The sequence below is a fragment of the Gopherus flavomarginatus genome, chromosome 14, assembly GCF_025201925.1.
Source record: "Gopherus flavomarginatus isolate rGopFla2 chromosome 14, rGopFla2.mat.asm, whole genome shotgun sequence".
In the NCBI taxonomy this organism is placed as follows: domain Eukaryota; kingdom Metazoa; phylum Chordata; order Testudines; family Testudinidae; genus Gopherus; species Gopherus flavomarginatus.
In genome coordinates, this window is record NC_066630.1 from 18,009,036 (window position 1) to 18,026,635 (window position 17,600).

At 42.7% G+C, this 17,600-nt stretch overlaps 1 protein-coding gene across 2 annotated transcripts in view; it reads left to right on the forward strand.

Annotated features, from left to right (window-relative positions):
- BEAN1 (brain expressed associated with NEDD4 1) overlaps positions 1-17,600 on the forward strand; it is a 116,340-nt gene that overhangs the window by 75,190 nt on the left and 23,550 nt on the right. For both annotated transcript variants that reach the window (XM_050923191.1, XM_050923193.1), the window contains 2 exons: positions 4,908-5,117; positions 10,828-10,969. In XM_050923191.1, the coding sequence (XP_050779148.1) occupies positions 4,908-5,117; positions 10,828-10,969 (352 nt within the window). The remainder of the gene's footprint in view (positions 1-4,907; positions 5,118-10,827; positions 10,970-17,600) is intronic.

Sequence of the window (17,600 nt, forward strand, 5' to 3'; positions counted from 1 at the left end):
GGAAGATTCATGAATATGAGTATCAGAAGGTAAAAGGATGAGCGTTTGAACAGCGTAGACATCTTCAAAGCTCTGAGGGAGTGCTAGATAAACGGGTTCTTTGTCGTAAAAGAAGAATGCTTCTTTGGGTACAAAAGGGGAACCTAAAGTTCAGAAGTGATTTCTTTTTCAACTCTCTGCTAATGAGATTTAAACTCCTATAAACAAAAATAGGGCCAGATTCTGATACCCTTACTCTAATTGACTTTAGGGGGGGATACTCATTGACCATCCTTTACTTTGGTAAACACTCTTTACTAGTGAGGGCAGCTATTAATCTTATAGTAATTCTAGTAGCCTTTTTTTTTTTAAAGAAATCAGACCTTTGAGAGAGAGAGAGAGAGAGACACACACACACACACACACACCCACCCACAGCTCAGACTTTTCCAGATCTACAGTTATTTAAAAAAACAAACACATCACAGTTTGTAGAATAGTTCTGCACCATACTCAATACATTGTACACCTAAATAATGGTTTTTCTTCTTCAGTTACTCATTAGGGCAAGTGAAATATTTTGGTGAAAGGAAATTGCCAGTGCTTCTGATTTATTCTTAAACATTGACCAAACGAGTCGCAGAATTTTGTTAGATTAAGCATAATGATGGTGGGATCCAACACCAAAATTAGAATGCTCTGTAAAGGCTGCATATTCTAACTTGGCTATTGTAATTATTGGAATAAATTCCACCTCCATAAAATTGGTCAGAACCCTCTCTCAGAAGACATCTACTGATGCAGCATTTCCGTTACACGTAGAAATGTACAATTTTTCACTTGCAGTAATCTTCTGAGCTTGTTTAGCTGATGAGAGAAAATTATGGGAGAGGAAAGAATAGAAGTTTTTGGATATTCAAAAGAGACCACTCTACCTATATTCTTAAACTATTGCAAATCCTTTAGGTCATGATTCTTCCAACAATCACAGCTAAGTACTCTGCATATTTTTTCCATATCCTTATCACAAGACTTTGTATTCCTATTTCCTTGTACTTTTTACTACTCTACTACTCTGATAGTGATTGATGTGTATATATTTACAATGAGGAGCCATGTTTGTTTAAAACTCATCCTGAGCATGTGAAAGGGAATAGACTGTCACATAGGGCACAATTTTCAAAATGGCTCATCGTAGTCAGTTTTGAAGTCTATGGTAAAATTCTCATTCAGTTCAATGGGAGTAACGGTAAGCCAACAATGAGTGCTTTTGAAAATCCCACCCATAAGCTTCTCCTGTGAAGTCCACAAAAGTTAACGCACGTCATCCAAAATTCTATATCCTACTCACTCCCGAAAAGAACAGTATTAAACCTGGGATCTTCCTCTGGATCTCCCAGTAGGTCTCTAAGTAAACAGAAAGGGCGAAAGTAGTCTCTTGGGTCTAGTCAATCTCATTCAAATTCACTAGAGTTACTTCTGGTTTACACCAGCATAAATGAAAGAAGAATCTGTCCACTTCTTTCAGGGTCTGGAAAGAATCAGGCACATTGCTGGTGCTTAACCAGTAAATAATAATAGATTAAAGACTTGGCCATGAAGTTTAAATCTAATCTCACTCTGAATCCTGCACCAATTACAAATGAAAAATCAATCTGATGAAAAGTCTTTGACATATTCTTGTGGACTTGCCTAGCATTCAATGAAATTCTAGCACAATCAATATGCTCTGTGCATTAGGCCGTTTTTCAAATGTGAAACATCTTCAGAGGGCTGACATATTTTATCACCAACCTGATGTATAATATTACCAGTGCCACACCTAATGTGAAAGTATTAAGCTTGCCTTGTGAAACAATTGACAGATAAAACAAAGGCATCAAGGATGAGTTGCAAGTCTGTAACTCTCTCCTGACCTTCTCATTTCTGCTATCAGAGAACATAGCTTTTATAAGATCTCTTAAATGCAGTTGATTATAGTAGGTTGCTTTTAGCCGAACTGACAGTAGAATCTCTGCTTTAGTAATGGCATATTCCCATCTGCTAATTGGTTAAAATAAAATAAATGTCGGTGTGGTTTTAATTCTGTTCTGCTTCAAATGGCTGACAATCTATTTGGTAGTGTCTGTTGCCACATCAAGACAATCTCATGTCATTATAGTGGGTACTACATTAAACACTTTCCTTTCATCTTTGAAAGCTTGAAGAACATTTGTGCATATCTGGCTGCATATACCTTGGCCTGATTGTCAGAGCGGGACTTTCCAGGGTTCAGCCCTTGTGAAAATGCTTTTCATTTTTGCTATTTAATCCTGCAAGAATTTAGGTACTGTGTATCAGGGGAAAAAAAGTCATTGCAATCCAGTGCCAGTGTAACTCACATACCTTCTGGGTGTGGTTTTCTGTCCCATCTAGCGGCACCGAGATCATTAGAGAGAAAGAGAAAATGAGTCTGCTCTACAGCCTTAGTTAAAGCCAGTTGGTTTTTAGCTCATACGGTAGAGCAGTGGTTCTTAACCTTTACTGCAGCCTGCACCCCTTTGGTTATCAAAGTACATTCTCGCACCCCTTATCAAAAATCATTGAAGTAGGTCAGTTTTTTAGACCTAGATATATCATCTCTCTTTCATTCTATATTATAATTCTATTTATTTTAATTTTGCAGTAAAATTAATACATAAAAAATTCCACACTTTTAAGTTTACCGGCTCAGTGACTCTTCTGCTGTTGCTTTTGTTCAATGATGTCTAAGAAATGAGGAACTTTTCTGAAATAGCCACACACGTCATCACTCACATTTAGGTGGTTTCTGGCTTTTGTTTTGATGTATAAGGCTGATGAAAATCCTATCTCACACAAGTATGTCTTGCACCCCCAGAAAGGGCATCTTGCACCCCAGGTTAATAGCCACTGCAGTAAAGGCTCATGCACTTAAGTTCCAGAGGCCCCAGGTCTGATCCCACCCACCAATGACCAGGGTCTGTCACCATTACACCAGCTTGTTGGAAACATTGCCAAGTACTGCTGGTCTAACAAAAAAAGTTCCTGCTTTTTTAAACAATTTCAAAATTTTATTTTCAATCAAAAACATTAACTTTTTTACCAATTGCAAACTGTATGCTGGGGGGCGGGGGGGGGGAAGAAATCACTCATTTAAAAAAAAGTTATACATCTTTGTTCTAGTGTAGCGAATGTGCCAGATCTCACTTTATTCCACCTTAAAAGGTAACAGCAGGAAAGCTACATTGTTAAAAAAGAAAACAAAACCCAACCACACCAAGCCCCATTTTCTGTGAGCTTCTTATCTTTGCTAGCCTATAAAGCTTTCGCATAAATCAGTAGCCTATGGAAATTACTAGAGGTGAGATCTCAATCTTCAAGAAAGTTTAGATGCAAATCTAGATCCAAACTTTGCAGCTAGCTCCTATCTTTACAATGAGCCTGTGGTTCAGAAACATCCAAACTTTGCACTGTGCACTCATCTTTAGAAGTGATATTTACGAACTGGTTCCTAATACAACATCCACAGCCTCAACTAAACCCAAATGCACGTTACATACCAAGAAAGTGGTGAGCCAAGAGTTTTCATTAGTGTAAAATTAGGATAGGATTAAACACACATACACACACACAGGCGCACCAACTTGCATACCAAAAGTTTCATTATCCTAAAGAACAAGACTTTGTAAGAGCGCTGGGAAGTTTTTTGGAAAGCGGTCTTAAATGCCCATGAAGATTCTCACAGTCAGCCAAGTGCTGCTATGGTTTTGCAATGTGATGTATTTATACTTCAGACATTTCATAGAATTTAAGGGCAAAAGGGGACATTATGACTGAGTCTCTTATCTCAACTCCGGCATAACAAAGATCACAGAATCATCCATTGCTTCTATCCCACTGCTTCTTATGCATTTGTTTTAGAAACTGTATGTATGGTGAGGGTATTTGAATATTTATCTTCCTTTCACTATTCATTGCCATAGTTTAAATACTTAGATTTTCTTTAACTGTAAAGTTACATATATTTTAAATTTAATGTTAAAGTATAAGTAATCACTATAACATTATTTGTTAATGAGGTGGGTATTAGTGTAGGACTTGTCTAGGTAATAGGGTCACTCTTCATAGCACATGTTCCTTGAAGCCATACAGAAGATTGGGCAGGAGAAGACAACCTGTGCTGTTAAATGGACATGCTTAATGACTAGATAATCAGGACTGTTAAGTTAGACTCTAGCATAGAAGAGCCTGCAGAAATATTGCAGTACAGGTGCACTGCCATTAATTGCTGCAGAAAGAGTAGGCTAGCTGGCTGATTTTATTAATTATTTTAAATTTAACATACCATACCAGGTTGACCAAGCACCCATATTCAATAATATGTCCACCAACATTGAGAGAGAGAGAGAGAGAGAGAGAGAGAGAGAGAGAGCGCTCATCTCTCAGACGAGCCAAAAAGGTTTATCCAAGTATCCCAAGTGGACAAATTATTCAGATTCATGGCAGTTATTTCCATTAGAGAGATCACTGGAACTTTTATTATTTGCTACCAGAATAACACAGACAGAAATAAAATAACTATGATCTTGTGAAGATAGTGAAGCAATAATCGGAGGGTGGAGGGGTATACAAATACACTACAGATAGCTTCTAGCCTTTGAAGTGAGTATGTGCATTGCTACACAGGAAGTTTTACTGGCTGGGAGCCAGGACATTCTTACTCTTCCAAGATCTTTTTTAAAAAATATTAATTATTTCACAAGGAGATCATTAGGGGCAAGATGTAATCAGTACAATGCAAATGACTGTCCAAGTTGAAGTCCATTTGTAACTTGTTGCTCTGGATAGCTGTTGCTTATGCAGCAGCTTTAATCAAGTCTGTTCCTTTCAGCATCATTTATGCACTCTCCTCTCTCTCTCCTGTGCAGAAGTTCACTTCAACCAGAGCAGCCCTATCAGTGAATTTCCTGGCTACAGTGAAAGCGGCAATGACACCAGCTTGCTGGTCTCCCCCCTCCTGGTAGCTGGAGTAGTGATTGGACTTGTGCTGTTTCTATCCTGTGTGACAATCATTGTTGGCAGCCTGAGAAAGGATGGACGCTTAAGACACCCACACCCGAGGAGAGAAGCTAATTATGGTGAGATAGTGCTTACGTGCCTTGTTGCACTGCTCCTATGGATAGTGAGATCATGGCTCTGCAGAAACTGCAAAGCAGACATTAAAAAAACAGAAGGAGGATACAACTGGCTTTCTTGTTTAGTTGCATCTCTGTGTTGGCACTGAAGTAAAGTAATGAGAGCTACATTTAATATTTTAAGGGGTCAAAATGAATATGTGAAAGCCAACTGCATGGCTCCTGTTTGCGAGGCTGCTTAGTTTTCTTTGGTATTGTACACATTTTTGTCTCCCTCTCTATAGTCTCCTAATTTCCTGCTACACTCTGTTGAAATCCCATTACTGCCATTGGTCTGTGGGCCCACTTTTAATTTCTCTCTGCTAGAGCCAGCATATAGTAGTTTCTAGAACAGAAAATAATGGCATTCTCAGTCTTTGAATCTGTACCAACCTTGAAAATTGCCCCTTTGTTTTCTATAAAAGTGAAGAGTTCCATGTAATGATGCTGCCCTGGTAACACGGCAGGACATCTGGTTACATTAGACTTTAAGCCTCTCCCAGCAGCACTAGTCATCCCAGCCCCTACCATCAAAAAAGTATTCCCATTTTTTTCTTCCTGAGACCGAAATCTTTTGTGATTTCAAAGCATATGAGATATGAAGGGGCCTAGGATGACTTTTTGGGCCATTTTGAGGCTGCAGATCAGAAAATCTTGAAAGGTAATTACACCAGAAAAACTGACAGCAGATGCGCTTCTGTAGTTAAAAAGGGAAAATATTAGGGATGGATATATAAAGTGATCCCATTGGCCAGATCTTCCACTGCTGCAAAGCACTGTAGCTCCACTGAAGTTGAGGATCATTTAATTTAAATGGTGCACTGGCAGTTTACACCAGCGAAGGATCTAGCCCCACAAGTTTGCAGTTTGTCATAAGACAGTTAATTTTTTAATTCTAGTTAATCTCAAGGAGTTGTTCATTTATGATTTTACAAGGAGAAAAACCTCTAAACATTATAATTTGGAGAAAAAGCCACTTACCAAAAACAAATATACCCTTGTTTGGAAGATGCCTCTCAGGCCGCTTATAAGTACATTGGACCAAAACTTGAGCCTACTGAGGTAATTTACAAAGCTCCCATTGAAATCAGTGGGGATTCAATCTTTATTTTAATAGTTATTCATTTTGTGTTCTATCTGTGTTTAATAGAGGAGTGTCTACAGTCAGCTTCTTCAAATAATTCAAAAATTGTCAAGGTCTTTGGACCCCATCTTAGATTCACATTTTTCACCTCTTTTAGAATTGCTGCATTTAGTAAAATAAATAAATAACCAACCTTAGTCCATTGGCGATAAATTACAAGCAACGTCTACTCTTTTCGTAAGACCTATTTTTTTCTGCTCTTTTTTCTGGCTTTGCAACAATTAGGGCACTAATCCCTGAGCTGTACAGTTACTGTATCATCAGTAAAGCTGGTATACAACACCTTATAATGCCAAAACATCTGTGTATTATATAAGATGAAGTTGTCACTGTTTAAACAAAAATGCCTATGTTAATATTTCAGCTCCATAGCAACACGGGGGGTGGGGGGGGCATCAAAGCCCCCAGAGAAAAGGACAATCTAAAGAAAAAAGCTATTTTCCCATCTACCACCTGATTATTAAAAATAAGTGTTAAGTTGTACGAAAGGCTTAGCAGCATCTTTTAAGAAAAAAAATCAAAATAATAATCTTGAGCTCAGTGGTGCTCATCTGCCTATCTTAAGGTTTTACCTTAGCAGCCATTACCATAGCATCTGGGCACATTTCCATTGGCTCCAGTGGTAGCACCAGGAAGCACTGTGAATTTGGCTGACTAAGTTTACTAAGCATAGGAGAGGTATAGTAAACATGGTGCCCTGAATTAATCCCTGGTGGAGTTCCACCAGTAACAAGTTAGCCTATTAAAATGAACCTGAAAAATGAATTGAAAATGTACACACATATGAAAACTGCTTGAGGAAGGCACAAACAGTCCCCAACTTGAAGTGTGTCCCAACCCCTATCCAAAAAGATCACTACTCTGGCAGAGACCTCCCTCAAAATAAAAGAAAAATATTGTTCCCTATTTACAGTCACAGCCCTAATTCATGGATCTAGGGCAATTTGCTTCATTAGAGGGCACAAATTATATTCTTATCTTTTCTAGCTACCGCTCAGAACACCTTTAGGAAGTTTACATCACTATTTTGAGTTTCAGACAAGTCTTCTCAGGGTAACCCATAGCTGTGAAGATTTGCTGACTGTGTTTGTGGTAAAGAAAAGTCTAATTTAAATGTGATATCAAAGCAGTGGTGCCGACAGTTAAGCGCAGACTCCAGGGCCAGATCCTCAACCAGTGTAAACTGGCATAGTTCCACCGGCTCTGATATAGTTATGCTGGTTGATATCAGCTGCAGATCTGGCCCCTGACTGAGTAATCATTGCAAGGAACCACTTTACAGTGCACCTTATAAATACCTTAACAAATGGGAGGCAGGCACACAGTTCACAGTGGCTACTTTTTATTCACAAATGAATTTTTATCCACACTATTTTTCTACTTCAGTGAGTTAAACCGCCTCTGTGAAACATGACTGCCCTTATCAGCTCTCTAAAGAACAGGCCTAGCCTGCCTCTGAATAATGCTGACATTCCATGAAGTGCACCTGGTTGTGCAAAAAAATCACATTGTGGATGATGTCTCTGACATAAAACCAGACAGGCAATAAAATCATCATCTTGTTGGCTCTTTAAGGGAGTCGGGGACAATTTGTCCTGGTTATTTTTGTTCATATAGAAAAGCCATAGGAAAACTACAGAAGATTTTGAAAGCTCTGCCTGCAGTGTATGATGCTACTGTACAAGAAATTGTGACTAGCTTTCCTAGTAACTCTTACAGGACAAGAAGGGAGATCTGACAACCACCATCAGAGCTGGGGAAAGAACACAGAAGTCCTTTATTAGATTGTGAACAGAAGGGACAAAATCAAAGGGGAGGGCTGGAGGTGGAGCTATGGGGTGGAAGCATCATGGCACTGGAGACTTGCTATTGTATTCAATTTCCTACTTAGTCCCCTAGGAACTCCCTTAGTTCTAGCTGCCACATGAGCTGAGCTGCCAAGAAAAGCTGCAGGGGGTCTTGGATAGGTGCATAGACCACCTGCAAACACTATTCCCTTAACAGAAGAGTCTGGAAAAGACACCCCAAGGGGAATCTTACAGAGTTTACCTCCCTCTGTAACAAGACTTATCCCATTTATACCTAACACAATCCATTCATTTTCACTCTACCTCACCCTTCACATTCATACCAGAATTTTTTAATGACACCCTGGTGTCTCCTAAGCTAGTGGTTAAGCAGTGTCCTTACAGATGCCTGGTTTTCTAGATAAGGCTAGGTATGCATTAGGCAATATTGACAGGAAAACAGCTTAAAAATCATGCCCCTCATAGACCTACTATTCCCTCCCCCTCCATCATCTTATTTTAGTGCATTGATTTATATACATTTTCTGAAGCTAAGGTCAGTCCTTATTGCTCTGAGTAACTCTCCTTCAACAGAACATGGTGCCTTTAACAATAGCTATGTATTTCTTGGCTCACTATATTGATCAGACGCTTCATTATTAAAAATATGTTGGTCATTCTGCCTAAAAATTGATTTGACCTTTTATCACTGATCCCTTCATGCTATGGATTGCAGTGGTAGGTATTTTTATAGATGTTACTCTGATGCCATCACTTCAAACTTTACACCTTTATTTCCACACACCCCCATGCTCCAAAAGAAACACAGCATTAGCTTTCAACAGCAGGAGGAATAACCGCATAAATTTACAAATTACAACCCTGGTGTTCACTTTTCATTTTGTGAGACCTTTCACCTGAGCTGCCTATTCAACCCAAGCCTTATTTGACTACCTACCAAAAAAGAAGCCCCCACGTTCGTTTTTACTTTCAAACTACAATTATGCAAAACAGTGTTTTATGAAGCATCTCCCTACAAAATCTCTAGGAAGCCATTAGCATTGTACATTTTGAAATTACACACAAATATAGTTACTTACTGTGGGAGTTAAACAAATGAGTTGTGTAATCAGTTACCAATGGAAGTAGGTGTGGGGAGGAGGAGGAGGGCTACTGTCTAGGCACTGGTGGTTTTAGGAAAAGAGTCCCTGACTAGGCTTCTCTGGGCACTAGGTTGCCCCCAATACACTTAACTTAATTCAGACCAGATGAACTTTCCCCTACAGTTCAGTTACATTTAGCCATCCTCATCCATCTGCAAGGCTCCACAGCCACTGTCCCCACAGAGGTGCTGGCTGCTAGCTTCTCCTCTTCTCCCAAGCTGCTCAGGAACAGACTGTTTTCCATAAGTGGAGGTTGTAGGGCAGCCAGCCAGTGAAGCCTACCAGCATGTCATTGTCTGCTCCCCTTCCCCTTCCAAGACTAATCTCCTCACCCCTGCCCTACCAAAAACCATCAGCCCCTGATTCCCCTCCCTACGGGCCTCTCTCTGGTGCTTGAAGAAAAAGGGAGAGGGGCCAGGAGCCTGGAACTGCTGGAGGAGAATCATCTCCCCTTTCTTCAGCCAGCCAGCCACTGCTGCTCCTCTGGCCCTGTGGGACACAGCTAGAGAAACAGAGGCAATGCCAAAGCTACACCACAACGCGATGCAGCTGAGAAATCTGTGGTGGTATTCTCTCCCTTATACTACTAACTCCTGTCTCAGGGACAGCCCATGTGCAGGCAAGCCCAACACTGACTGCAGAGAAGAAGGTGCCAGCAGTTTCTCTCTTGACATCTCCAGGGTGTGCCAAAATCTAAAGAGGCAAACTTCCAGTGGAAGACTACCCCCCTTTACACAGTACTCCCTACTTGTACCTTGTTTGAACCAGTTTCCTGATATCTGTGTGGGAGCCACATAATGACTGCAGCTTTTCTTTTCTCAGTCCCGTTCTCCAGTTTCTTTTCCCCTCTGAGTCCTAGTGTTAAAGACTTAAATTAATGGTACGTCCACATCGCAATCAAAAGTGCGACTGCAGCACATGTTGACATACTCATGCTTACTTTGATCTATCTAGTTCAAACAATAGCAGTCAAGCCATGGTGGTATGGGCAGCCACACAGGTTTTACAAGCCCAATCAGGACCCGGATGTGTACTTACGCATCTACCCCTGTGCTGCTGCAGCTTCACTGCTATTGTTATTCAGGCTAGCTAGATCAAAGCTAGCTCAGATATGTCTACCTATTCTGCAGTCATACCTCCACCTCAGTGTAAGACATACCCACAGATGCCTAAAGTTAGGCACCTAACCCCTTATTTAGGCACCTACATAGAAGTGATCTGGTTTTCAGAGGTGCTGAATATATGCAGCTCCCAATATCTTCAGTGGTTATGAAGAAGCAGTGCTAACATTTGAGATTGTGTATAGACCTTGTATTCTATTTAGATAGAGCACTGATGACATTGACAAATTGGGGATTTGCATGGGGTGCATATTACTAGCTCCACACCGTGATACACAGTAGCTTGGATTTAGTTGGCAGCCATCCTGACAAGGAAATAAAACAATTCCCTAAGACCTGCTTGCCCCAAAACACCAACAATCCTACTGTCTCATTTGTGGACTATAGGTATAAATTATGAAAGAGCAGCAGAGAAGCCACCATGGAGAAAAGACTCAGTATTAATTGCTTTTTTTATAGCTCCAGATGGCTTCTCCTACGGTGGCTCAATTGGAGAACTGAGATCCACCTGCACAGAGGAGTTCCCACCAGCTTTCGACTTTGGTTCCTACATGGAGACTCTCTCTCAGGTCAATATCATGTATCCTGACTCACCTCCATGGTAAGCACATTTCTGGGTTTCTGCCAGCCCTTTTTATGGTTATTTACTTATTATAGGTACAGGAGTGGTAGTTCTTTTTGCAAAAGAATGTTGTGATTATATTTGTATTTTGCTGACTAAGCCTCTGTGAAAAGGGACTGTTACCTAGTCATAAGTAAATAAATACTCTTTTTAAGTACTCCAGAAGAAGTAGTATAAATATATTTGGATAATAGTCTTTAGTATAAGGTAATAAAATTAACAAGGACAAATAAAAACTTGTAAACAGAACGTTTTGGCCACCCTGTTGTGTATAGTAGCTCAATATCCTCAAATTGTGGTTGAGAAGACCTTCCTGGGAGTTGTTGGGGCCACCAGAACTAACCAGACACATTCCAAGATGGGAGAGAATTGGATCAATGGCAGAGAAAATGCTACTGAAAATATCTGATCATGGCTCAAATCCACAAAATGGAAATATAGAAGAACCTGGTAAATAGGTACCACTATATCAGAAGTCAGATAAGGTGAATAGACACAAAGGTAGACATACAGCAATACAATCGATGTGCAAGACAGCTCCATGATTAGTACATGATTTGACCAATGTTTTGCCTGCTGGCACTGCACTTGCTACCTGCTCTGATTGTGCTATGGGGGAAGCAAACAGCCAGCTTTATCCCATAAACCTGTGTTACAGTGGTTGGTCTCTATTTCTTCTGGCTCTGGCACCCATTTTGCCATTTGTTGATCCCTCCAAAGGAACTATTAACTATCTCAAAGCCATACCAAGCAATAAATGCTTGTTTCCCAGATAGGTTTTTTTCAAAGCACTTAGACTAGAAGTGTGAAATCAACCAGAACCCTGCATCTAAATCCACAGAACTGTACATAAATCCACTTACAAGTATACATTGCTCTAGGGCCCACTCCTGAAAACGGTTACTGATCAAAGCATATCCACTGACAGCAATGGGACAACTTACATGTGTAAGGTTAGCTGTTTACTTTGAACCAGCTCAGTCCTAGGAAAAGAGTGTTTTTTATTAGCAGATAGTTTGCACAAGATTGGAAGTGCCATTCTCCACTGCCAGAAAGCTTTTTAACTGGCCGCTCAAGATATCCCTTGAATAAGGGGAAGTGCCAGGTGACACACAGTTGCCATAATAGTTCTACACCATCCCTTTGGCACAGGGGTGCATGGCCAGAATATCTCTGAGCTTTGGCAATCCCCAGCTGCATTTGGGCTCCTGAGGCCAAGAGCAATTTTGTATCATTTAGAGCAGCCCTCAGGGTGCTCTACAGTCCACACTGTACTTAGGGACCAGCCAGCACCTTGATAGACCAGCATCAGAGAGGCATAAAAGTGGCTAACAACCACTTTCCCATTCCCTATCCCAGTCCTGAGCTGTACAAAGTGCAGCTGTTCTGTGGCCCAGTCTCGCTATCACAGTAGTTAAATATTCAAGACAGAAAACACTGAATAGTTTTGACAAATATTCAAAAATTTAAATTTTATATCTTAGCAACATGGTTGGGGCCAAATCTCAGGAAAAGTAGAGTTTAGCAGATGGTTCAAAGTAAAATGTGGAGAATTATGTAGTGAGACATTTAAACTTCCACTAAATGTATTATATATTGCTGTGTAAACTTCAGTTCACAAAACAATTGCAATACAGAATACAAAAATATTAGTATGATGGGTAAGTGTGAGGGTCAATTGCTTAAAAGAATATTGAATAAACAGCCTTATTCCAAAAGAATACAAATCAAAGCACTCCAGCACTTATATTCATGCAAATACCAAAGAAAAGAAACCATATAACTTACTATCTGATCTCTTTGTCCTTACACTTGGAAACAGAAGACTAGAAAATAGAACTACTTCTCCAAAGCTCAGAGAAAGCAGGCAGGCAGACAAAAGAAAAAAGACAAAGACACTCAATTCCCTCCACCCAAAGTTGAAAAAATCCGGTTTCCTGATTGGTCCTCTGGTCAGGTGCTTCAGGTGAAAGAGACATTAACCCTTAGCTATCTGTTTATGACACGCCCCCCAAATTGCAGACAGTGGGGAAGCTCACTGGCGGCGATTTCCTTCTAGAACTTGAAAATAAACAGATTAATACAACACATACACCTTTACATATACTCCTAAGTATATAACTAACAGACTTCTACATTTTAAGAACACTTTTTAACTACTGAATTCTGGGAAACTCTCACGGGAGAGTGCATCAGCAACTTTATTAGAAGCTCCTGTGATGTGTTGAATTTTAAAATCAAAATCTTGGAGAGCTAAACTCCAACGAAGAAGTTTCTTGTTGTTCCCCTTGGCAGTATGAAGCCACTTTAGTGCAGCATGGTCAGTTTGTAGTTGGAACCGCCGTCCCCAAACATATGGGCGTAGCTTTTCCAGGGCGTACACAATGGCATAGCATTCCTTTTCACTGACTGACCAGTGACTTTCCCTCTCAGACAGTTTCTTGCTGAGAAACACGACAGGATGGAAGTTGTGATCTGTTGCTTCCTGCATGAGCACCGCTCCTATACCACGCTCAGATGCATCTGTGGTTACTAGGAATGGCTTGTCAAAGTCCGGGGCCCTGAGCACAGGGTCAGACATGAGCGTTGCCTTAAGTTGGGTAAAGGCCTTTTGACACTTATCAGTCCACTTAACTGCATTGGGCTGGGTCTTTTTGGTCAGGTCGGTCAGTGGGGCAGCGATTTGGCTGTAGTGTGGTACAAATCGCCTGTAGTATCCGGCCAAGCCTAAGAAGGATTGGACCTGCTTCTTTGACTTTGGGACAGGCCACTTTTGGATAGCATCCACCTTGGCCTGTAGGGGGTTTATGGTTCCTCGACCCACCTGGTGCCCCAGGTAAGTCACTCTGTTTTGGCCTATTTGACACTTTTTGGCCTTAACAGTTAGTCCTGCCTGCCTGATGCGCTCAAAGACCTTTTCCAGGTGTAGTAGGTGTTCGGGCCAGGAGTCTGAAAAAATGGCCACATCATCGAGGTAGGCAACTGCAAATTCTCCCAGTCCAGCTAGTAGACCATCTACCAGCCTCTGGAAGGTGGCGGGTGCATTTCGAAGGCCGAAAGGAAGGACATTGAATTCATACACCCCCGCATGGGTGACGAATGCTGACCTGTCCTTGGCAGGTTCATCTAGCGGTACTTGCCAGTACCCCTTGGTTAAGTCTATTGTAGAGATGAACTGGGCACGTCCCAACTTTTCCAATAGCTCATCGGTACGTGGCATTGGATAGTTGTCCGGACGAGTTACAGCATTTAGCTTACGGTAGTCCACGCAAAAGCGTATTTCCCCATCGGGTTTGGGTACCAGAACCACTGGAGATGCCCATGCACTGGTAGATGAGCGGATTATACCCATCTGTAGCATGTTCTGGATCTCCCGTTTTATAGCAGCTTGGGCATGAGGAGACACTCGGTAGGGTGGGGTTATGATTGGGTGAGCATTACCTGTATCAATGGAGTGGTATGCCCGTTCAGTCCGTCCTGGGGTGGCTGAGAACAATGGGGCGAAGCTAGTGCACAGCTCCTTGATTTGTAGCCGCTGCAGACGTTCCAGGGTGGTTGAGAGGTTTACCTCTTCCACGCCACCGTCTTTTTTTCCGTCGTAGTAGACACCGTCAGGCCACTCAGCATCATCTCCCTGGACTGTAAACTGACAAACCTGTAAGTCTCTGGAATAGAAAGGCTTGAGAGAATTAACATGGTACACTTTAGGCTTTAGTGAGGAATTGGGAAATGCTATGAGGTAGTTTACAGCTCCCAGGCGCTCTTGGACCGTGAAGGGCCCTTCCCATGATGCTTCCATCTTATGGGCCTGTTGCGCCTTCAAGACCATAACCTGGTCTCCTACCTTGAAGGACCGATCTCTGGCATGTCTGTCATACCAGGCCTTTTGCTCTTCCTGAGCATCCTTTAGATTCTCTCTAGCAAGGGCTAAAGAGTGTCGGAGGGTGCTTTGTAGGTTGCTTACAAAGTCCAGAATGTTAGTTCCTGGAGAAGGCGTAAACCCCTCCCATTGCTGCTTCACCAACTGTAATGGCCCCTTAACCTCGTGACCATACACAAGTTCAAATGGTGAAAACCCTAAACTGGGATGTGGTACAGCCCTGTAGGCAAACAGCAACTGCTGCAACACTAGGTCCCAATTATTGGAGAATTCGTTGATGAATTTTCGTATCATGGCCCCCAAAGTTCCATTGAACCTTTCCACCAGGCCATTGGTTTGATGGTGGTACGGGGTGGCAACCAAGTGATTCACCCCATGAGTTTCCCACAGTTTTTCCATGGTCCCTGCCAGGAAATTAGACCCTGAATCTGTAAGGATGTCGCAGGGCCAACCTACCCTGGCAAAGATGTCTGTTAGGGCCAGGCACACAGTGTTAGCCCTGGTGTTGCCTAGAGCGACTGCTTCTGGCCATCGGGTAGCAAAGTCCACTAAAGTCAGTACGTACTGCTTTCCTCTGGGCGTCTTTTTTGGGAAAGGACCCAGAATATCCACAGCTACTCGCTGAAATGGGACCTCAATTATGGGGAGTGGCTGGAGAGGGGCCTTGACCTGGTCTTGAGGCTTTCCCACTCTTTGGCATACCTCACAAGACCGGACATACTTGGCAACGTCCTTGCCCATCCCCTCCCAGTGGAAGGACTTCCCCAACCGGTCCTTGGTTCTGTTCACCCCAGCATGGCCACTGGGATGATCATGGGCTAAGCTTAAGAGCTTCCCCCGGTACTTAGTTGGAACCACCAACTGTTTTTGCGGCTGCCATTCTTCCCGGTGTCCACCAGAAAGAATTTCCTTGTATAAAAGTCCTTGGTCTATAACAAACCGGGATCGATTAGAAGAGCTGGGAGGCGGTGGGGTGCTCCGTGCTGCCGCCCAAGCTTTCTGAAGGCTGTCATCCGCTTCCTGCTCAGTCTGGAACTGTTCCCTTGAGGCTGGGGTCACCAGTTCTTCCTCAGACTGTGGACTTGGGCTTGGTCCCTCTGGAAGCGATGTAGGTGATGGGGTTGTTTCCGTTACTGGTGAACCGCTCTCCGCTGGTGCACCTGAGGGTATTTCAGGCTCTGGCTGAGCCTTTTGGGTATGGCTGTCTGTTGCTTCTGCCAGTTCTGGCTCGCTGGCGCCCTCTGGCTTTGAGTTTGAAGATGTGGTTGCACTTGCTGGTGCTGGTTGCTGTTCCAGTTCCGGGCCTGGGACTGGAGATGCTGTGGCTGTTTCAGTGGTAGGCATGGAATCCGGGTCCACTACCTCTGTCTGGGTCTCTGGTAACACAGACGGGGCGTCTGTGGACGGTTCAGGAACAGGAATGGGTCTGGAAGCTTGCCTGGTTTGGCTACGTGTAACCATTCCCACTCTCTTGGCCCGCCTCACCTGGTTGGCCAAGTCTTCCCCCAGTAGCATGGGGATAGGATAATTGTCATAGACTGCAAAAGTCCACATTCCTGACCAGCCTTTGTACTGGACAGGCAGTTGAGCTGTAGGCAAGTCTACAGCTTGTGACATGAAGGGGTAAATTGTAACTTTGGCCTTTGGGTTGATGAATTTGGGGTCAACGAAGGATTGGTGGATAGCTGACACTTGTGCCCCCGTGTCTTTCCACGCAGTAACCTTCTTTCCGCCCACTCTCAAATTTTCCCTTCGCTCCAAGGGTATTTGAGAGGCATCCGGGCCTGGGGATCTTTGGTGTGATGGTGGTGTAATGAATTGCACTCGCATGGTGTTCTTGGGACAGTTGGCCTTGATATGTCCCAGTTCATTACACTTAAAGCATCTTCCATCTGATGGGTCACTGGGCCGAGGTGAGTTACTGGAGACTGGTGAGGTTGAAGGGTAGGGTATCTGTGGCTTTACTTGGGTGGTATGTGGGGTCTTTGGCTGTCCTCGGTTGTAGGGTTTATGGTCTGTGTGCCCCCTGGGGTAATCGTTCCCCTTGACAGTAGCTTTCTTGCTTTCTGCCAGTTCCATCCATTTGGCTCCAATCTCCCCCGCCTCAGCGATATCTTTGGGATTTCCATCTTGTATGTACCGTGTGATGTCTTCAGGAACACCATCCAAGAACTGCTCCATTTGTATGAGGAGGTTCAGTTCTTCCAAGGTTTGAATGTTGTTTCCTGTTAGCCAGGCCTCATAGTTTTTTGCAATGTAGTAGGCGTGTTTGGGAAATGACACCTCTGGTTTCCACTTTTGGGTTCTGAAGCGCCGACGGGCATGATCTGGGGTTATCCCCATCCTGTATCTGGCCTTGGTTAGAAAAAGTTTATAGTCATTCATTTGGTGCTTAGGCATTTCAGCTGCCACCTCTGCTAAAGGTCCACTGAGCTGTGACCTCAATTCTACCATGTACTGGTCTTCGGGAATGCTGTACCCAAGACAGGCTCTTTCAAAATTTTCCAAGAAGGCCTCGGTGTCATCACCTGCCTTGTAGGTGGGAAATTTCCTGTGCTGTGGAGCAATATTTGGCGCCGGGTTGTTAGGGTTGGCTGGCACATGCAGCCCAGCTTTTGCCAACTCCAGTTCATGTTTTCTCTGTTTTTCCTTCTCTTCATTCTCTTTTTGTTGTTTTTCCATTTCTTTTTGTTGTTTTTTCATTTCTTTTTGGTGTCTTTCCATTTCTTG